The sequence below is a fragment of the Andrographis paniculata genome, unplaced genomic scaffold (assembly GCF_009805555.1).
Source record: "Andrographis paniculata isolate CXL003 unplaced genomic scaffold, ASM980555v1 Contig56END, whole genome shotgun sequence".
NCBI lineage: Eukaryota > Viridiplantae > Streptophyta > Magnoliopsida > Lamiales > Acanthaceae > Andrographis > Andrographis paniculata.
This window is the reverse complement of record NW_026137591.1, coordinates 1369522-1393116: the sequence shown is the minus strand read 5'-3', so window position 1 is coordinate 1393116 and position 23595 is coordinate 1369522. Positions and strand designations below refer to the sequence as shown.

The following is a 23595-nucleotide window of genomic DNA, read 5'->3' as shown; positions in this document are numbered from 1 at the left end:
AAAACATAAGTTACTATTTTTTAATTTAATAATTGTACTAACTATTAACATAATAAATATGCTTCCAATTTATAATATATTACACAAATGTCATTACTTTTATAATTTTATATTACACAATACTAATAGAGGTATTTTTGTATTTTTTTTAACTATAACTCAATATAATAATAATATTGAAAGATCTATATGCAAAAAAGTAAACGACAATTTTGCAATGAGACAAAGAGAGTATAAAAATAAAAATATTTTTCCATCCAACTATTTTTAATTGTAAATACAAACGTCTAATTACATAAAGTGTTTTTTTTTTTTTTCTATTTTTAGTGACATGGGAATCCACCGCCACTCCTCGAAAGTGCGCACTAGGTAAACGTTTAATTACATAAAGTGTTTTATAAATATAAAATGTGGAATTTTTTAAATAATCTTATTTGAACAAAATAAATAAATTAATATATAATTTTATTCGAAAATGTTATTTATCAATAATAATATATATATATTTTTTATCTGTATAACAATTAAACTAGCATAACTAAGTGAGTATTTTACAATCAATGTCAATTTTGAAGGAATAAATATTTTTTTGTACCTATTTTAATTTAACACAAAATTTCAAACAAAAAATTGACTTGACATAAAAGATAACATAGAATGTGTTATATTGAATAATGTGTTGTTAACATTTCATTACAAAAGAGATTACATAGAATAAGTTATATGGAATAATGTTTTGTTTGAGTTATACAGTGTATTATGATGTATAATTTGCTTATTGCGTTAAAATCACAATATATTGTGTTATAATAAATTATACAATATGTTATGCAATATTTTGTAATATTAATTTTTATATAATCTATTTATTGCATTGAAATTGAAATGTATTGTGTTGCATTTAATTATAGTATATCATCAAAATATGTATTATATATTATACTCCTTCCTTCCCATAACAAAGTATCTATTTTTATATTTTAGTCCATCCCATAACAAAGTATCCATTTTCTTTTTTAGTAATTGTACTATCTACCTAACATTACAAATACCCTTACAGCTTACAATATATTACACAAATGTCATTATCTTTATATCACACATACTAACAAGATTATTTTAGTCATTTCTACTTTACTCCTACTATATCTCAATATAATACCAATATTTTTAAAACTGCGTGCAAAAAGTAAATTGATACTTCTTTTTGGGACGGAGAGAGTATTAAGATATGACGTGAGATATATGTTATTTTATTTATAAACATGTGTTGCCCATCCTATACATTTGTGATAAAATCACAAATACAAGTGATTCATAATACTGGTTGTCTCACTTTAAAGTACTTTTTTTAATTTTAATAATAAATTAAAAAATAGTACTTCCTCCGTCTCATCGAAATTGAATCATTTGATTAAGGGGACGATATTTAAGGTGATGATATTTAATTAGTTAATAATAATTAGTTATGATATTATTATATTATTTTTTTGTATAATTAATAATATTTATATTTTAAAAGTAAATTTAATATATATGATTAAAAAAAATTAAAATATATGTTTAAATATTTAAAAATTATATAGCAATTAAAAAATATATGCAATATGAATATCATTTTGTAGAGAATAAAATTCTCTATAATACAAGTAAATAAAAAAATGACGAGAGAGAGTTAGAAATAAAGTGGTTTTGAGTGATCCTACGTCATTTATGATGTTGTATGTTATGTAGTTAATTAAGTTGATTTATATTTGTTAAATATGTTTTGATTTAATATTTTTTACCAAAAATAGAAAGGTGTAAATTGTTATGGGATAGACAAAAATGAAAATAGTATCAATTATGGTGGGACGGAAGGAGTAGTAATTTTTTATTAATTAATAAAAATATGTAAAATATTTTTAATATGTATTTTTTATATTTTATATATAAATTAATTATATATATAATGATACATATTTATAATTTATATAAAAATAAAAAACTATTTTAATATTATTATATAATTATTTTTACTATAATAAAACATAAAAAATTTTATTTTAATGTACCAAAATGATAAAAGTAGTCTTAGTTGGAAGTACTCTTTCCCTCGTTTTAAAGTATTATTTTATTATTTTTGCCAATCTCATTTTAAAATATCTTTCATATTTTTTAAAAAATAATCATATTTAATAATAAAATATCTTTAGTTTTTACTTAAATTACAAATATATTATTACAAATATAATTATTTTATACACAAAGTAAAATAACCAAAATATCAAAACCTCTTAAATATTTTAATTGACCAATAAAACACTAAGGTTGTGTTCTTTTGTGAATTTTACAATAAATTTTTACTATTCAAATTTTATTTCCCTCCAAAAATATTATATCAAACAATTATTCTTTTTATTTTATATTTTATATTATACCAAAACATCGCATCAATATTTATTTATACCATATCATATAACTATTCAAATTCAACTTTTTACTATTAAAAAATACAAACAAAAAAATTAAAACCCACAGACAAACACACCCCTTATTTCCTAATCATTTACAAAATCCCTAAGATTGTGTTCTTTTGTGATTTTTACCACAGATTTTTATTATTCAGATTTTTCTTTATCTCTAAAAATATCTCGTCAAATAATTTCTTTTTTTTTTTTTTATATTATATTACAAATTTACTTTACAATTAAAGCATGGACAACTTCCACATATCTTTCTAATTCTATATTCATATTCTTATTTATTTCCTATACATTAATTTTATCTTTTTTACTCCCTATTTTTACAAATTTATTATTTTTCACTCCCTATTCATCTAAAAATCCTATAGTACCCTTATTTAATTTCTTTATCATTTTTTTAACTAAACTGTAATTTTTATAATTTATTTTTATTTTTTATTAATTTAAATAAAAATAAAAGATTACCAAAAAAAAAAATTGACAGGAAATAATAATAATAATAATAATAATAATAATAAATATAAATATATAATACAAAAGTACTCATAATTCTTACATTATAATTATATAAAATATTTATAAGAAAAATATTGATTTCAATTAAATATAAGTATGAGTAATATAATAAACAAGCTGAAAATAATGAATTTTTATTTTAAAAAAATATTTTTTCTATTATAAAATCTTGCAAAAATAATTGAGCCATAACTAATAGATTCTATATATAAAAATTTATTTATATAAAATAAATAGATTTGTTCCATATATAAACAAATAATATATTTAAATATTATTTAGCTAAGGGTTTTGAATTATATTTGGTGGATAAAAATATGAATAAAAAGTTATTTAGAGGATAAAATGGGTAAAAATATGTAATAATTACAAACATGGAGTAGTATGGAATAAATAAGGAGGTAAATGAAAAAATTATATGAATAGGGATTGATAAGAAAAATGATTTAGAAATTAGGGATTTAAATAGAATTAACACTTAAAATATTGCATTAATCTTTATTTATATTTCATCAACCAACTGTTCAAATTCAACTTTTTATTATTAAAAAGTACAAAACAAAATATTAAATCTTCAAACAAACACACCTATTATTTCCTAATCATTTACAAAATAAGGGCCTTTTGAAATGGACCGAAGGGAGTATAAATGAAAATGTGATTCCTACGGGGGCTTTTGCGCAATTTCGGTAAAATCCTCGTCTTCCTTTCTTCCTCTCTTTGAGCTGTCTTGCTTACAAAGAAAACTCCCCAAATACTATAATTTAAAATTATAAATTGATTATAAAAACAGAAAGGAGAAGAAGGCGAAGCAGACTGAGAAGAACTTCGAAGCACACCGCAGCTTCAATCGGAGAGACTCTCGAGAGACGGTAAAGAGGTACGAAAAATGAGCAGCATAGGCACCGGCTACGATCTGTCCGTCACCACATTCTCGCCGGACGGCCGCGTTTTCCAGATCGAGTACGCCGCCAAAGCCGTCGACAACAGCGGAACCGTCGTTGCAATCAGATGCAAAGACGGCGTTGTTATGGTATTCACAGCTCTTGATTTGATTTGATTTTTTTTTTTTTTATTCGTTAGGGTTTTAATTGGGGGTTTCGTTTGCTATTATCTGTTTTCTTTCGCTGTTTCAGGGAGTTGAAAAACTGATTGCTTCGAAAATGATGTTGCCTGGATCCAATCGTAGAATCCACGCCGTTCATCGTCATTCCGGAATGGTGTGTGCACATCCATTAATTCTTTCAATTTCTTCCTCCATCCATTTCATTCGATTCGGACAATTTAACGTTGGTGTTAAAGCTAATTCGACTGTTTCCTTGTTGATTTTGCAGGCTGTCGCTGGATTAGCTGCGGATGGCCGGCAGATTGTTGCTAGGGCAAAATCTGAAGCAACTAATTACGAACGGTAGTTCGTTATTATTATGTTTTTGCTTCATTTTTCTTGAATTTCTTTAGTATGATTATAAATTTTTGTTCATGTAGTGTGAGGAGTTTGATTTTGGTAATTACTTTGCTAATCTGATTGCAGTGTTTATGGTGAGCCAATTCCTGTGAAAGAGCTTGCAGAGCGTGTAGCTAGTTATGTGCATCTGTGCACACTATATTGGTGGCTGAGGTTTGATTTCGATATTGCTTAAGATGTTTTATTGACGGGATTAGCATCTGTTATTTAACTGCAAGAGGAATCGCACTCTGTATTTTTCAGGCCTTTCGGCTGTGGAGTGATTCTGGGTGGTTACGACAGAGATGGGCCGCAGTTGTATATGGTCGAACCATCTGGTGTTTCTTATGTGAGTTTTGTTAAGTGTTAATGGAAACTAATATGTTTTTTTTCGTTCTGGTCTATGAATTGCTTGTAACTATTTCTTGGTTTTTGATGCAGAGATACTTTGGTGCTGCTATAGGGAAAGGGAGGCAAGCTGCAAAAACGTAAAATATTATGCTTCATTTATCTACCTTTCGAAAATGATTCATAAGACTTAAGAATATGAAACAGAACGTACAATATATATTAATTTTCTCGTATGTGCCTGCCCGCCTATTAGTATTGTGATAGCTCTTGCTGCTCTTCTCATTTAAGTTGTTTGCGACATTTCTAGTCGTGGCTCTATGTAATATTGGGGTATTACTAGTGTTCGTAACTGTTTACGCCCTTACATTAATTTAATTTATCTTTTTTGTTGATGAATTTTGTTATATTTCAGAACAGCTACTACATCTTTTGAAGATTCCTTATACCATGTACTTGTTTATCCATTTTTTATTTACACTGAGTGATTAATTAATTTTTGTTTTTGACAGAGAAATTGAGAAATTGAAGCTTTCTGATATGACATGCCGACAAGGGATTATTGAGGTGGCTAAAATGTGAGTTCTATCTTTTCATTTACATAAACGTGCTTCTTAAGGAGCTTGATTTGTATTCAATTGTTCTAGTGGTATAGATCATGTATTGACTTTCCAAACAGCTGGATTATCTGGAATTAAGGCGAGCTAAAACTATGAAAGTTCTACTGCTCTCTGTTCTTTCGATCATGCATTGTAGACATGCTGAATATATATAGGAATGTCACTACATATTTGCTGGGCTATAGGATTAGGATCTCTTATAATGAACATAAGATAATAGAATTGTAAAATTGGCATTTCTTTTCTTCTATATAATGTCCTCAATCAGTGATAAACACTTCGCAATTAAGTTCGAAGTTAACAACTATTTATGTTTCCAAGAAGCAATCTTTTATGCTGCATCAATCTTTCTTTCTTCTGTTTTTTTTTTTTTTTTCCATTTCTTGTGTTTTCGGATCATCATGACGGCATTTTTTGAATATTCTCTATCATTGTTCTGAGTTAGAAATATCAATTCTACTCATATTCGATCAGTCTTCTTGATTAATTTACCTATAAGCAATACTGACCTGTTAAGCTCATATAAAGTAACTTAACTGCCAAATTATTGCTTGCTTTAAGTTGGTGAATAATTCGATTTTTGCAAAATAGAGTTGCAAAGCAGCCAACGTAATGTTGAAATGTTACATGGCATATTGATTTTTATTTTTACCATTCGGTATTGCTTATTCTGGAAGTGTAATTTAATTTTATTGTAAGCTGATATTTTACTTTTGTGTAGCCTTGATTTGTTGTATCCTTTGGACCTTTTGTTGGTATCTTGTTGTGGCTTTTCGATTTTTGATGCATTGCCTGCATAACCAGTATTTATGGAGTGCATGATGAGGCGAAGGACAAGGCCTTTGAATTGGAACTGAGCTGGGTTTGTGACGAGTCAAACCGTCAGCACCAAAAGGTAAAACTAACAACTACATGCACTCTTTTTGAAATCTAGTGTCGTACTTTCTTTCACAAGTGGATTTAAGTAGAAATTACAGGTGTGCTGCTTAAAATGATATCAATATTTTGAGTCGAATCTCTGAAAATATTATACAAACTGTTGGCTGTGCCATTGTTGTTAATAGAATGTATGGGTGTGTTTGTTGGTGGGGTTTTGGTTTTGGATAATAAAAATTTTGAATTGAAATAAGTATTTGATGTGATAAATAAGTATTCATGTGATGTTTTGAATATTAAATTATATTTTAGTGTAATATAATAAATGAAAAATAGGTGGTTGATTTTGATGATTTTAGGGGATTTTATTTTTTTGGAATAATAAAATCAAAACCAAAACCTTACAAACAAACACACCCTAAATGTTTTGTTATGTTGGGTTTTGATTTCCTTGGAGCTTGAGTTGTTCGCTCATGTGGTTCTATATTAGTTATATGCTAATTAGAAAACACAATAGTTATTTTGGAGCGATGGATCATTCCTAATATCAAGCTTCTTTTTTTTTTCCTTTTTTTTTTTTTTTGTTTTTACATGTGACATTGTCTTCACCCATATATGTTATGGTCAAATTTACATTTGTAGAGTTGGATCTTGCAATGTTTGAATTTTAGAGGTGTGTTTGTTTGTGGATTTAGGAGTTGGATTTTTTATTTTGAATCTGAATAATTTATTGCTATGTAAATAGGTATTTTGTTTGATAATTTATGTACCTTATGTATGAGGGGTTACGGTACATTTGGAAAAATCAGCATGGTGTTGATTTTCATTTTCCTAATTAGCACAGATAAAATATACAGATAACACATGTCTTTGTTTCAAAAAACACATGCTGTGTGCTTCGTGAAATAAACACATGTGTTGTTTATACCTACAAAGTGTCATGTGAGACTATCTTATGTGCTGCATTTTTATTACATTAATATATACGAGATGTTGTTTGTAGTAATATCGTGTGATTTCTGCTAGCACACGACCGTAACTGCTACTTCTTATGTACTGAATTCAATTATAATGTGCGCTGTATAGACTATTGTCACGTGTTGTCGGTTATAAGATGCATTCTATTATATTAATATATACCATGCACTATATATACGCGGTTATATCACCATATATATATATATTATATATTATATTCATTTATATCCATCTCATCCGTCCGCAGGTCCCGGAGAATCTATTAGAGGAAGCAAAGTCAGCAGCTAAAGCAGCACTCGAAGAAATGGATGCAGATTAGTCTCTTTTACCCTCCTCTACTGTTATATTTACTTTCCGGTTTTACTCTATGAACATTTTTCATTGAATCCCGATGTGATAACTTGATGAAAAGACATGTCCCGTGTTAGTTTGCTTGCTTGCTGGTTCATCTTTAACTTTGCGAACTTGGATTTCATTGTCCTATCTAATTATTACAATGTCGGGCGTCCGAGGAGATATTCGATGCTAGAATGGGATCTCAAATTTTATTTTGGATTTGAATTCACCTGGAAATGAAATCCTTTTAGCAATCATTTGTTAGAAATGAAATCCACTCTTAGTTTATTGTCGGGGGTGAGTATTGGTCGGTTCAAATAAAAAAAATTCTAATTTTTTTTTTTTGGCTCGGACTATTTGGTTTAGGTGGTTCGGTTCAGTCCAAAATCGAATTTATAAATTTTGGTTTCGGTTGGGTTATGGTTTTCAATTTTTAATTATAGTTAACCGAAAAAACTTAATTTTTAAAAATAATAAAATTTATATATTAATGAATAAAAATATACTCTCCCAATCATTTAACAATCTATCTATTTTTTTTATTTTGGCCCGTTTTTCATAACAAAGTATTTTTTTTTAAGTAAGTGTATTATCTACCTAATATTACAATATATTACCTGTCATTACCTTTATATCATACAATTAATTTAGTTTTTTAATTTTTATTTATATTTTATTTTAATATAATATTAATATGTTTAAAATTTCGTGCAAGAATATATAGATATAGGACGGAGGGAGTATATTATAATCTAAGAGTATTTCTATTTGATTTTGTATATGTAAAATATATATTAATAAATGAAACATCGGTTTCTTCGGTTTTAAATTGAACTTGGTTCGGTTTATTTGGTTTTGAAAAATTTTGGTTCGGTTTCAGTTTTTAGTAACAAAAATCCAATCAAAATTGAAGGTTGGGTGCGGCTTTGGACAATCTTTTTATGTGGCATATCTTCTCTATGCAAAATGTTTTTATGAAAATTTGGGCGTGTTTGTTTGTGCTTTAGATGATGCTCATTTTGGATTAGAAATTTTTTGAATGAAAAATAAGTTTAAAATGTAATGTTTTTAATTTGAATTTTGCCTTAAATAATATTCTAATATAATATTTGGTGGTAATTAATAATGTATTTTTATTGATAATAATACGGCCAAAACAGTTGAGTTTTGGTTTGAAATTCAAAACATGCACTCTTAGGGTTCCATTTAAATATCAAAGTTGGATATTTTTACTAGGATGTCAAATAGGTTGGGTTAGCTCGGATCCGTTTTCATGGGGCGGTTTTTGGTCTAAAAAATATGTTTCGGAGCGGATTGTGGATTTTAAAATTTAAACTTGACCGGGTTTCATGGTGGATTATGAATTTTACTAAAAATACATTCTACTTTGGATATTACGGGCGGATATTTTAATAATTATTAAAATTAATATATATATATTTATATAATATATATTATATTACATATCTATTTGAAAAAAAATAAAATATAAATTAGAATTCTAATTTATAAATCAAATTTGTATTGAATTTTGTTTTTTTGTGTTTTTTTTTCAATTTTCTTTCATAATCATGACTACTATCGTCCCTGTTACTGCGGACCACTGTTAATATATGATTGTTGTTGACTTTGGGGTCTAATATTTTATAGCGGGGCGGATATCGGACCATACAAAATCTGTTCCGAACCCGCCCCGTTGACATCCCTAATTTTTACTACCGAGTGTTATTTAACAACAATATATGGGATCATTTCTGCACCTTTGCTGATCCAATAAAACTTAATTATGTTAATATAATTAATTAAATAATATAATTAAAGTAATTATATAAATTGAATTTGAGGTGGTGTTTTTATTCACTTACATATATATATATATATTTTATTATCGACGGGAATTTTTGTATTTCATAAAAAAATATTTTAAACAAAACTACATAACAAACAAATCTTATATATTTAAAATTATATCAATTGTATTTTAATCTAAAAATATCATTTTAAATAAATATTTTCTATATTTCTTATATATAATGTACTTTATTAAGAGCATTAAGAATTGAATAATTATGTTTATTTATTTATTATTATTTGAAATTGGTTCATCTTTTTTATTCCCGTCCAAATTGGAAAGTTCGAAGCGGAGGAAATGTTAATATATTTTAATTATTTTGAATTACTATTATAATTTTAATATTATTTTTGTCATTCAAATTTATACATAATTTTCTTTTTAGTTTGTCAGAAAAATATTTGTTATTTTCAGTAAATATTATTTTTTATATTTTTTTACTATAAATAATAATAATTATTATTCACTTTTATTAAATTTGTGCTTAAATATTTGAGTATATAATTGAATATTGGAGGAAATATTCTATTTAAGATTTAATTAAACTAATCCAATAATTTTTGTTTGATGTTCGGTTGAAAAATTTTGTTACTCCCTCCGTCCCGGGTGACGTTTTCTTTTTGCAAGTACATTTTTTAATATTAGTATTATATTGGATTATAGTAAAAAAAAGACAAAAATACCTCTATTAGTATGGTATAATATAAAAGTAATGATATTTATATAATATATTGTAAGTTGAAAGGGTATTTATCATGTTAAGTAGGTAGTACAATTACTAAATTAAGATATGATAATCTTGTTTTGAAACGGACGAAAAATGAAAAATGGTAACCTTTCAATGGAACGAAAGAAGTATTTTATTTTAAAATTCTATGAATTGAATTTAACTACAAGTCTACAAACATTCTATTCCAATATATTATTGATAAAATACAAAACTAAAATATTTAAATTGATAATAAATAACTCCCTCAGTCCCATATTTATATATTTATTTATTTTCTGCATATATTTATTTATCTTTTGTACAAAATTTTAGGAATATTAGCATTACATTAAAATATAGTAGAAATAGAAATAAAAAAAAAGAAACTAAATTAAGTATTGTAGAATATAAATGTAATATCAATTGTGTAATATATTGTAGTATTTATAATGTTAAATAGACTGTACAATTATTTTAAAAAAATAAAAAAAAAATGAAAAAAATAGATAGATGGGTAAAGGACATAGGAAGTAGATCAATATTAAATTAGATTACATATTTCAATATTTTTATTTAGATAATATAATAAGCTTTATTTAGTTTTTTAATTATATAAACAAATAGTATATGATTATAAAACAAGGTATTCATATAAAATTTTAAATTAAATTATTTTCAATCTAATTGTATTTTTCATCGAACTAACCAAATAGAAATTCGGATCTAAATTAATCAATTCATGTTACTTTTTTATTGTAAAATTTATTTATTTTCATTCCTCAGCCATTTCCAATTAAATACAAAAACATTACCTTTACTCCTTATTTTTCACTCCATAAACAATTAAATCCAAACTACCAAACTATGGGTGTGTTTAGTTACCGAATTTGATCGCTGATTTTACTATTTCAACTTTCTTATCTCTAAAAAAAAAAAATTATCAAATCAAACACTTATTTTTTTATTTATTTTATTACACTAAAATCTAATTTTAGTGTCAAAACATCACATCATTACATCAAACAGATTTTTACTATTTGGATTCTTTTTTCCATCCAAAAATATCACATCAAACAATTACTTCTCTTTTTTTTTTTTTTTTTTTTTATATATTATACTACAAATTTATTTTACATTCAAAACATCACGTCTTATATCACATCAATCAACTATTCAAATTCAACTATTTACTATTCAAAAATCCAAACCCAAAAACTAGAACCCACAGACAAATACATGTCCGCCCTCAAAACAACACATGGCAAAAACATGAAATGATCGAACATCTTAGACTGTTTACCAAACACACATTTCTGTAATGTCGTAAACTCATCCAATCTTTCATCGTGAAGAAAACAAGTTTCGATGCATTTGAAAGTACGATTATTATTGTTATTACCCAAACAAGTTATTTATAACGAAATGCAAGTTAAAGGGATGAGAAAGCACACCGTGACCATCCATAGGAGCATCGATGATCAAGATCAGCGCAGAATGATTTCATTCCTCGGCAACGACCACAGAGATTTCTCCTTTGTCCAGCGCGTCATAGAATGCTCTGACCCTCCGCTGCTCGTTCCAGTGATGCATTTTCCATAAACTTCCAGCAGCAATGCCGAGTGCGATTCCAATTGCAATCTCCTTCACCACACTTGGTCCTTTCAGAGTGGCGTGAGCGATTCTTGGGCCCGACATATTAGCTTATAAAATGATACAGTCCCTGCAAGCGATGTCAAAATAAGATTATGTGCGCACGTGCACTAATTATTTATAAGTAAAGGAGATTGAGGTCTAAATTAAAATAGTGAGAATGTAAGGATGTATACACATAGAAATTGTTTTTGTTATAATCTTGATCGTCATAGCAAAAGCGGGAAAATGCTGGGGAAACAAATTTTCTCGATAACTGTTATATCTTTGTACAATTTACAGGAAATTAGTTCACGAGTAGTACCACAATAGCAATGATAATACTAGTCAATAATGAATTTCTATATGAATTGTCGTATAGTATTTTAATCCATGGTGCGATTTTGTTGAGTAAACCTCGCCATGGATTGAGGATTTATAAGCTCAAATAGTTGCAATGTGTAGCAAACTACAAATATCAAAGCATTTGAATAAATTATAAAACCAAATTTTATGTGTTTCTTTGGCTTTTCTTCCGAGTTTTTTACTATTTTGACTATGCATTTTCAGTATTTTTTTTCTGCTCACAAAACAAAAACAAAACATCAGTATTATTTAAATGCAAAACCCAAAGCAAATCTTTCCAATCCAAACCAAAAGAAGCTTTCACACAATTGACTTGATTTCTAAATTCTAAGCACAAATTGCCAAAGTAAGTAACACGAAAAATCAATAAGATACATAAATTTTTAAAATCCTCAAAATGAACGGAAATCAGAAACTTTGGTCATAAAACAAACACCAGTATCCAACTGCCTCGAATTCTAACTTATCACACCGAAATAATTTATCCCTGCCCCAACCACATTCTTGTTTCCCTTTCTCTTTCCCTCTTACTATACCGATTACCAAAGATGCTAAAACCAAAAGCACTAGACCAAAAAGATCAATTCTAATAGCACAAATCAACAGCTTCCAGCAATTTGTGATACGCGTGAAATATCGACGACAAATCTCACCAAAGAACACAACTCACACAGTTTGATAGCATGAAATAGAAGCATTCAGTAAATTCAGCATAACTTTTGGCTTACAAATGTTCGAATGAAGTTAATATCACATTGAGGATATTACATAAAGCACAGAAATTGTATAGAATAAACACTACACAATTGTATTCATATAACTTTCATTCTTAATACATCACCTAAAAATGAAATTTTCATGAAAACGCAATAATCCAAAGTTATCAAGATCTGCAGCGCTGTACAGAACCCCAAAGCCTTTCAGTTAATTGCTAAAACGCCGATTTTTTTTCTTCCATTTTAAGTGACTGTTCCAGATTCAGACCTTTTTTTTTTTCACTGATTTATACGACTCACTGGTTTTTTGCAGCAAAAATTTAACACACAGAGGAACAGCCAAATCGATTTGGTACAAACTCCGCATCGAATAACACGTTTCGTTATTTGCAGTGAGGCAAACACGAACACTATACAAATGGATTCATTTCGGATTGGAATTTCCATTAAATGAAAAAATTAAAAACCAAGCGAACACCAATTGCATCTGAAACAAACAAATCCAAAACGAAACGATATCCGCATACCGATATATGAAAAAGCTCAGACCGAAGCCGCAACAACAATTAGATCCGCAAAACCTGTAAACAAAAATTGGAAAACAATAACACGGTCCGCAAGCTACCGCAGAAATTCGATCCAACGGATTGAGAGAAAGAGAGGAACTTACCCTAAACGAGGAATTGGGCGCAGCAGACGACGACAGAACAATACATACACAAGGTTAAATCAACGACGATGAAACGCTGTCGTTTTGACCTCAACGCCGCGTCTATTTGTAGTCAAATTCCGGTTTTGGTAGTCCAAACGGTTTTTAAGAGTGAAAATTAATACTCCTTCCGTCAGCCTAGGAATTATACGTATTTTTATTTTGGAATGTCTAATTATAAACTAAATATTTTATTAAATATCTCATTTTCTTTCGCAAATATTCTTACTTTACATCACATCATTACTTTTACACGGAAAAAATAAAGGCAAAAATATCATTTTATTACTTTTAACTACCCACTATAATTAAAATACTATTATTTTTTAAACACTGCGCCAAAAATAAATGTTTACTTTGTGTGTGGACGGAGGGAGTATTAGTTTCAATTAAATCTATATATTTTTTTTTTTTTGGTCTCATTTCAAAATTAATCTCGTACAAAAAAGAAAATATTATTTTTGGTTTCACCTATAAAATTTCAATAAAATATATTGACGTGGATTCAACGAAGGTAACAATTGCATATAATTTGGAACGAACATGATCATGTTAACTATAGCAAGGACGTATTATTTTAATAAATAAAAAAAATAATTTAAATTTAAATAATACTAAAAAATTTCAAACTCACGCCCGGTATCATATAAAAGGCTGTGGATCAAGCCTAAATATGAATTTATTGCAAAGCCTAATTTTGGGCTAAGTCGGAGTGGACTAACCCAGTCTATTAAGGGTGTGTTTGTTGGGGGATTTTTCCCCAAATCCATTATTCATCTAATTTCTTTTTTTTTTTTTTAAAAAAAAGTATCGAATCAAATATTTATTTTTTATTTTATATTAAAAATTAATTTTACATTCAAAACATTACATCGACACTTATTTATATCACATTATACAACTATTTCAATTCAAAATTTTTACTATTTAAATCCCAATTTAGAATCCAAACTCCCAAACAAACATACCAACATTAGATTTGAAAATAAAATAAAAATGTGTTTAATATATAATAATGAAATAAATATATTAGTAACAGATGAATGAACTATAATTTTTTTATATACTATTTTAATAAAAATAAATATTTAATATAATATTTAAGGAAAAAATCTCTATAAAATAAGTACGCACTGATTACACCCGGTCCGACCTAATATTTTTATTTATAGAGTATATAATATGTTAAATAAAAATGTGCTATCGGTTTTTATTTGTAGTATAGGATATATGACTAGTCTCTATTTAGTATATGTTCAATATAATTTATTCTTTTTTCTTTTGAAATATAAGTATATATTTTAATTATATTTTAAATTTTATAATTTATAATTTTATTAATTTTAATTAAACTATTTAATTATTTTAATCTTAGTCTATTATTATTTTATTATATAATAATAATTTTTTATCAATATATTTTTTAATTATTTATTAATTATATTTTATCTAAATTCTCATATTTAAACGAAGGTAGACAATTTATGCCATGTTTCGGGTTATAAAATTCAAACAATAACAACCTTTAGTTCAAGAGAGCTGAAATCTTAAACAATGTGACATTTTGGGTGTGTTAATGTGAACTGGCATTGACTTTCAACTATATATTACTAAAAAAAACGATAAATTGAATTTTCAATCCCATTATTAGATTTTTTTTATTATTTGTCTTAAAATAGTTCCGTAAGTGAAATCATGTGGCACCTGCGGGGCATGATGACAGACACATATCGGTCAAATCAGCATCATGTGTCTGACACGTGTCCGCACATGAATTATTTTAATTTTTATATTTTGTAATTTTATATATATATATTTAATTTTATTATTTTATTATTAAAAAAATAAAATTAGAAAAAAAATATCCACATGGTGGCCTCGTATATATGACGTTGATCTGGCCTACACGTGTCCGCCAGCCAGCTGTAAATACCGCATAGCCATTGAGAACTAAATTGAGAAAATTTTTTACTTATAAGACTATTTTAAACCAACTTCCAATTACTGAGACTAAAAAATAGTTTAACCAACTAAAAAGATAAAATCAAATATCACTTATAATATATATTCTATGAATTATATATATTTATATATTGTATTGCCTATTTATCCCGCTTTGCTCGACAATAACTATATAATGTCAGGACAATAATTAATAAATTTATTCAATGACGTATAAAAACAAATTAACAATTATTTCCAGCACGTAGTTTGAATTAAATCAACATATATATATATATATATTCTCTGCTAACATACTTATGGACGCCATCGTGTCATGTATTGTCGGTTCATATATTATATTTTTATTATATTAACATGCACTATGTACTATCAATTTATACCTTCATGTGTTGCCGATTTATACTTCATGTGCTAATGAGTTCTAATCAGTATACTTGTATCTACGACTTTCTAAAAGCGAAAAACAATTGGGCGGATATAGTAAATCCATTGATAGAAAACATTTATTCATGTGGGAATAGGAAACCATGTAATCTTTTATCATCCTTCGACAAGCGAATCTTAAAATTATACGCGCGCGCCCGGCGCACAAGTTAGTGAAAGAACTTTCAAGGAAATGAAAGGACAATGCAAAGGATGATTATACAGAACAATGAAAAATAGTAAAGCCAGATGAAAATAAAAAATAAAAAATCAACTGTTTGTTCATATTCATTAAATCCAAACTACTACTTTACTTCCACAGGGTTTATCTTCACCATAATCAATCAATCAATCAATCCTTGCAATACCCTGAAGCTAAATTTGATGTTTTCTGATTCAAGAAACCTCAGAAAAGAATCCCTTTTTCTAGCTGTCTTGAAAGTAAGCAATACAAACATCTGCAATCACATTATGAACTAGTGTCTGTCAATAAGCTGTTTAATTCAATCCATTCACCCTAAAGATCATTCATATGAAAAATAAGAAATCATATGATTAGACTCTAGGGAGATTTTAGCGATAGGCTCTATAGGAACTGGTCGATTCGATTTGGTTAAATATGTAGCGACAAACTCCTATGTTCCTATTTATTACGGTAGTTCTGAACAAGTTCTTAGATAACAAGCCTAAATAATATCACTTTTCTAGATCATAGATGTTAAATGCTATAGTGATAGAGAATGTCTAGTTTCCCTAAAGTATCGTGTTTGTATTTTAAGTATTTCCGTGTATTATAGGTTTTTCTGGATATGCATAGGGGTGTGCATTTGGTCGGTTCGGAACTTTCAATTTCGATCAGTTTTCGGTTTATAAAAATTGAAACCGAAACCGAACCGAAGTTTTCAAAATAAAATAAATTGAACCGAACTAGTTCGGCTTGGTTCGGTTTAAAACTGAAGAAACCGAACTTTTATTTATTTATATATATTTTACATATACAATCAAATACAAATACTCTTAATTATAATACATATTATTATTATTTTTAAAAGTTCGATTTTTTCGGTTAACCAAATTACAAATTGAAAACCATGATTGAACCGAAACTAATCAACCGAACAGTTGAAACTGAAAAAATTTCGATTTTTTCAGTTTGAACCAACCAATACTCACCCGTAGATATGCATAATTAATATCAACTACACATTGAAATCAACTAAAAAACATTTATTATTGTAGGCAAAAACATAAGTGTTAAGGAAGTTTACCTGTATTGTATAGTTGCCTTGATGCTTTACTTTGTTTCAGATATCATCGTCATATTTCTCTTCGGTTTTGTCCGTAAATTTGGTCTTCGAGCTGCTCGTGGGCTTGTCGATGTCTTGTTCGATGCGATTGACGAATGGGTGAGGAGGAGAGCGTTCGCTTTCTTCCCGGTGTTTCAAACTTTCCTCGATTTCATCCAATTGCAGATTCCGCAAAATATGAGGAACATTCATAGCGTCATTCTCGTTAAATGTAGTTCCCCTTTCGACACCTTGTTCTATATCGTCATTGACATTTACATTCGATGTGTGATTCACGGGCTCCATATTGGCAGCCCCATCTTCCCTTGCTATTGCTCGGAAGTCATTCATCGATGGCGGGATACTAGAGCTAAAGACTTCTTTGAAGTTCATGATCACCCCTTTGTTATATGGATTCTGCTTTCGATTGTATCGATACCTGAAGTTCTCGTACGTAGTCTGCATGTGATTGAAGTTGCATGTGATTGAAGCCTACAACTAAGTATGATATAGACTGTATAAATTTGACTAATATCAAACCTAATATAGATAATCGGAAACTAATCTACGATAAATTGAAAATGACAGTCGCCAAAATTCTCGACTTAGTCAGAGTCAGTGCTTTCTGCTGAGTTAGAGTTGGAAACAAAAGTCGCTCACAATAAAATTAGAGTTAAAAATATGACTCGCTCACAATAAAATTAGAGTTAAAAATATGACTCGCTCACAAAAGAGTTAGAATAGGAAACGAGACTCGTTTACAATAAAATTGGAGTAAGATACATGACTCGCTCTCAAAGAGTTAAAGTCGGAACAAGGCTTACTTATAATGAAATAAAGGTAAAAAAATGTGAGTTTTATGAACGAACTTTATTGAGACTTAAAAAAAAAAAGATTTGGCGAAAAATAAATTTGGAAAACGGGAACCGCAAACATTTCAAAATCGGAAGACCGGGGTTGAGTATCTTGGAAAAATGTAGCTACGATACTATGTTATATTTTGCAAAATTTCAAAATTGTATATTACTAATAATAATATTAGGACCTATCGTGATAAAAAAAAATATAATCTAAACCATATATTAAATATCTAAATATTTCTATGCCGATGCTCACTTAAGCGCATATACACACACAAACATTGACTATGAAGATGTTGAAGAAACATAACAAGCAATGAAGCCCGAATGATCACCTGGTTTGTGCTGATCAAGTAGAAGTGGAAAATCGTTAGTCCCCCGACGAACCAAAACGCGATGAAGCAGTACACGATAAGAACATCCGACAAATAATCGTGCGATATGGCTTCTAACAAACTGCCTTGCTGGTTGATTATATAGTACCAAGAGATACAAAAAATGTATACGCATAGGATCGTTGATGTTGAAATGAACATGTAGAAATATCTGTAATTGCGCTGCATAAACCAAAATGATTCTGTTAGCTTCAACTAAAAAGAAAGAACAAGTCGAAATGATCAACATTCCAAAAGAATCGAAAGATACGTGTTTTGATGAGATTCATAAAGACATGTATAATAAGCATACGAGAATACTCACTATACCAATGCATTGGCCAACCCACGGGCAATGATGATCAAATTTCTGAACACAGTTGTTGCAGATGGAGCAATGAGATGTTCGAGGAGGCCGATAAAGCAAACATGTGTCGCAAAACTTCACTTTGACAGTGTGTCCATTCACAAGAACATCCTTGGTCCGAGGAAGTTTCATATGAGGGGTTCGACCATTAGTCCACTCTACTGAAGGCGTGTTTAGTTCGAGTGTTTCATCACATTCCGGAGGCTTTTCATTTCTTGGGACAATTCCAGGATCTCTACTGGATGTAAAAAAGAGAAACAATATATCCTGCACAAGAAAAAGCCGATTTCCAGATAGATGTCAACAAGAAATCTTCGATGAAAGTAAGCCATTACAGAGTTCTTCACTCACTTATAGTTCATTTTCATCGCTATATCAGTAAGGATTCTCAATAAACAAACAGCCAAGAACACATATGAGCAAAATTACCAATAAACACACAACAAAATGCTGATCGAAGATCGTTTGCTTACCAATATGGTTAGCAGTTAAAAGCAAACAGCCTAGAACACATATGAGCAAAATATACAAATAAACATACAACAAAATGTCAATTGAAGATCGTTTTCTTACCAATGTTGTTAGCAGTTAAAAGCAAACAACTAAGAACACGTATGAGAAAAACAACTAAGAACACAGCAAAATGCTGATCGAAGATCGTTTGCTTACCAATACGGTTAGCAGTTAAAAGCAAACAGCCTAGAACACATATCAGCAAAATTATAACATACAACAAAATGTCGATTGAAAATTGTTTGATCACCAATATGGTTAGCAGTTAAAATCAAACGGACAAGAACACATATGAGCAAAATTACTAATCAACATACAACAAAATGTCAATTGAAGATCGTTTGCCTACCAAAATGGCTAGCAGTTGAAATCAAACAGCCAAGAACACATATGAGCAAAATTACCAATAAACATACAACAAAATGTCGATTGAAATTTTTTGATTACCAATATGGTTAGCAGTTAAATTCAAACAGCCAAGAACATATATGAGCACTAATAAACATACAAAAAAACTCAATTGAAGATCGTTTGCTTACCAAAATGGCTAGCAGTTAAGCAACAGCCAAGAACACATATGAGCAAAATTACTAATAAACATACAGCAAAATGTCGACTGAAGTTCGTTTGCTTACCAATATGGTTAGCATTATGGCGAAAACGAGTAAGGCATACCAATGACCAACATTTGTTGCAGTTTTGATGATAATGAAAACCTTGACACAAAATGCAATTACTGGACCAACAATCAGGAAAGTCGACAACAACAAAGATGCTGCGTCCGGACCGAATATCAATCTTCCTCCAAATAAGAATTTCTGTTACAACATTCAAAAACATCAGAACCTGTTGATACAGTGCTTCATTTCAAGTTCTAAATCAAATGAAAATGGCGATACAAAGTTACATACCTATGCACACACAAGTAATTACCAAAACTGCAATCACGAACTTATAATGAATCTACCTACAACTCCTACACAGTTTCACCCCCAAATCGATTGTATTTTGAATTTGAACTTGAATCTACCAAAACCTAAAAACAACACTCAACAAAAATAAATCCAGCAATTACAATTCAAAATTACCGAAGATAATATTCTCCTCAATTCAAAATCCCCAGCCACAACAAACTATCGATCAAAACACAACCGTAAAAGAACAAAAAACTGAAAAAAAAAACAATAAAATAATAACAAAATCAATTCCTTACATTACTTCCTTTCCAAACTTGATAAATCCTCTTAGGTTGGGGTTTCTCCAGGTCCATATAGAGGCGGAAATTGGAAGTGGAACAAGAACCGGGAGCCGAAAATCCCAAAATCAAATCCCAATGCGCATATCATCCATCAAAATTGATTCCATATCCTAGCCTCGAGATTTAATTGAAATTGTGTCGTTGATAATTGCATGCCCAAACATGCAATTCATTTCAGCGTTTTCCCGAATCGTTTGAGCCCGAAGAAATTGGGAGGATCGGGATTACCGTATAGGAATTTGGTTGATGAAGCGATTCAGCATACAGCACAGCACAGCTGCCGAAACCAATGGGACGGCACTCTCGACGGAATTTCTTAAGAACAGATTAGCAAATTCATTTCCCCTGAAACTTGTCCCGCCTTTGTTTCTTTCTGGTTTTTGTTTCTATTTGTTATGTTCTTGTCGTTTTCTGCATTCATCCTTGTTTATTATTAATTAATTAATTGTTAATTGCGTATTTATTTATACATTGGAAATGAATTTAAGGGTGTGTTTGTTCTGAGATTGGATTTCCACTATTCATCCTATTTTTTTTTTTCAAAAATATTAAATCAAACATCTATTCATTGCTTTCTTCCATTAATTTTGTTTCAATTAATTTTCGGCAACTAGCTTCCCATCCTTACTTTTTACATTTGTCCGATTTAATTCTATTCGATTTTAATCAAATTCGATTAGTTCCAAATTTACTCAAACCGATCAGCTTTGTTTGGATCCGTTTGCACATTAAGGGTGTGTTTCTTTGGGAGTTTGGATTTTGGATTGAGATTTGAATAGTAAAAATTTTGAATTTGAATAGTTGTATGATGTGATATAAATAGGTGTTGAAGCTATGTTTTAAAGGTAAAATTTGATTTTTAGTATAATATAAAAAATAAAAAATAGGTGTTTGATTTGATATTTTAGGGGAAATGGAATGAATAGTAAAGTTTGGGGAAAATCCCCAAACAAACACACCCTAATTTATCGTGAGATCGAGCTCAAATACTTTCTTGAGTAAGCCAAAAAACTCGATTCACGTCGATTTCGATAGACCTAAATTTATTCAGCCATTATACCAAAAGTTTCATCAATAACAATATTATTGTGTTATTAATACCGTACTATATATTTAATTAATACATTAACCACAACCCAATATAATATTAAATTTTTTGTCATCTCTTTGTCAAGTTTCACAGCCTACACCCCACAAAACAATTCAAAATTATTTGTTTGGTTGTGATTTCATTTTAATTTAAAATTATTAGCATTTACTTTGCATTATTTTTAATAAAAATATGATATTTATTTTCATAAAACATCACATTAAAATAGTATTATTATTATTATTTTTGCAAATTGATTTTTTCTTTTCTTTTTGGCATGTCTTTTAAATTTAGCCAATTATTAATTTTAGAAAAACTAAATTTCAACATTTAACTATTACTTTCTATTCAATACTCATTTACGGTCACTATATTTATTACATTAACTATCTTCATTACCGTTAATTACTAACTAAATTTACAAAGATACTAAGTTACTTTTTTTTATTATTTTTTTTTTACTTTGGTCAAAATTCAATAAAATCTTTACTTTTTTGATCACCGAATCCAACATGAATTATTTTTTACACAAGACGGAGAATGTATTTTTAAACAAAAATTCAAATCAATGTCTCATTTCGAATCATATTCAAACAATAACAAAACAAATCTTAAAACTTTTCAAAAAAGGCTGCATTTCCTAAGCACATATTACCTCTCTTTCCCACCATTTTCACATTACCAGCTTCAAACAAACAATTTTTTTTTTTTTTTTTAAAGGAAAAAACCCTAACCCCAAAAGGCTTTCTATATTCAGCAATTAAATATCACATGGCCATAATTGGGAAAGAATTTTGTTCCTGCTTCTGCTTAATTCTCCTGCTGCTGTTAATGGTTTTAGTGCTGCAGAAGAATCCATCTTGTTTTGCTGATGAAGAAGAAGATCGACATTCTGATAAAAGGGCTGCTGCTGCTGCTGCTAGAAGATCATCATATGATCATGTCAGAACCATCCACAGATCAGAAATTTCAAGAAACATCAACAATGGAAACTATGACGATGATAATGATGATGAAGTTTATGTTCTTGGGGATGAAAAGAGAAGAGTATACACAGGTCCCAATCCTCTACACAACAGATAACTACTAATTTCAATAAATCTTTCAAGATTTTTAATTTGAATGGTAACTTGTGTGTAATAATTATTATGTTTAATTTGTTTATTTTTTTAAGGGTTTGTTCACTTCGAATCTTTTATAAATTCTTTGTGTCAAGGGTTCTTGATGCAAGTTAGGATCGGAAATTGTCACGGGAATATTACAATTTTCAAGATTATACTATCAATTTAGAAAAAATTAACTATGGCAAATTTTGTCATTTTTGTGGAATTTATATTTTATTTGGGCTAATATTTCAGATTGGACAAAATTCGTACGGTTCATTCGAAATAATATAAGGAGGCAAAGCCATTGCTTTACGATGATGCATCACATTTTTGGGTTATTTAAGATCCTTTAGGACTTCAATTTATTGTTTTTCTATTTTTTTACAACTATTTTTATTTAGAGTTATTTTGGATTTTAGAGTTAGTAGGGTTTGTTTCTTTCACTCCAAATTACAGGTTTTTACTATTTAGATTTCGTTTAAAAAAAAAAAAAAAAAAAAAATTCTCTTACAAAACATCTCATCATATATTATTTTAATACCATCCCTCCCTTTTTAATTTTTTTTCCCATTTTATAAGTAGTTTTGCTGAATGTTTTTGTTTTATTCGATCCTTGATAAGCACTACAAGAAAAAAATATTTTTATAACAAATTTTTTTCGTCCCTCGATCTACTTTTTTCTTTTTTGTTACTAATGACATTAAAAAAAGAATTAGGGATGAAATTACCTTAACTATATGAACTTTAGAAATAAAATTTCGTTACAAATATTATTATTATCGTTAATTT

General features: G+C 28.7%; 3 protein-coding genes across 3 annotated transcripts; 1 reads left to right on the top strand and 2 right to left on the bottom strand.

Moving 5' to 3' along the window:
* Positions 1-3732: 3732 nt before the first annotated feature.
* On the top strand, positions 3733-7722 carry LOC127256761 (proteasome subunit alpha type-3). The gene is made up of 9 exons (XM_051282936.1): positions 3733-4014; positions 4118-4201; positions 4316-4389; positions 4513-4599; positions 4690-4774; positions 4867-4913; positions 5286-5351; positions 6198-6288; positions 7495-7722. Exons 1-9 carry the CDS (start codon positions 3871-3873, stop codon positions 7564-7566), a joined length of 750 nt encoding a protein of 249 aa, XP_051138893.1. The 5' UTR covers positions 3733-3870; the 3' UTR covers positions 7567-7722.
* A 3573-nt stretch (positions 7723-11295) lies between these two features.
* On the bottom strand, positions 11296-13649 carry LOC127256786 (probable cytochrome c oxidase subunit 5C-1). Its single transcript, XM_051282977.1, has 3 exons — positions 13526-13649; positions 13383-13436; positions 11296-11864 (listed from the first exon to the last, which is right to left on the bottom strand). Exon 3 carries the CDS (start codon positions 11837-11839, stop codon positions 11645-11647), a length of 195 nt encoding a protein of 64 aa, XP_051138934.1. The 5' UTR covers positions 11840-11864; positions 13383-13436; positions 13526-13649; the 3' UTR covers positions 11296-11644.
* Positions 13650-16040: 2391 nt separating this feature from the next.
* Positions 16041-20966, bottom strand: LOC127256580 (probable protein S-acyltransferase 4). Its single transcript, XM_051282663.1, has 6 exons — positions 20566-20966; positions 19988-20170; positions 18798-19106; positions 18434-18655; positions 17221-17697; positions 16041-16410 (listed from the first exon to the last, which is right to left on the bottom strand). The coding sequence occupies exons 1-5, from the start codon at positions 20620-20622 to the stop codon at positions 17257-17259; spliced, it is 1212 nt and encodes a 403-aa protein (XP_051138620.1). The 5' UTR covers positions 20623-20966; the 3' UTR covers positions 16041-16410; positions 17221-17256.
* Between the last annotated feature and the right edge of the window lie 2629 nt (positions 20967-23595).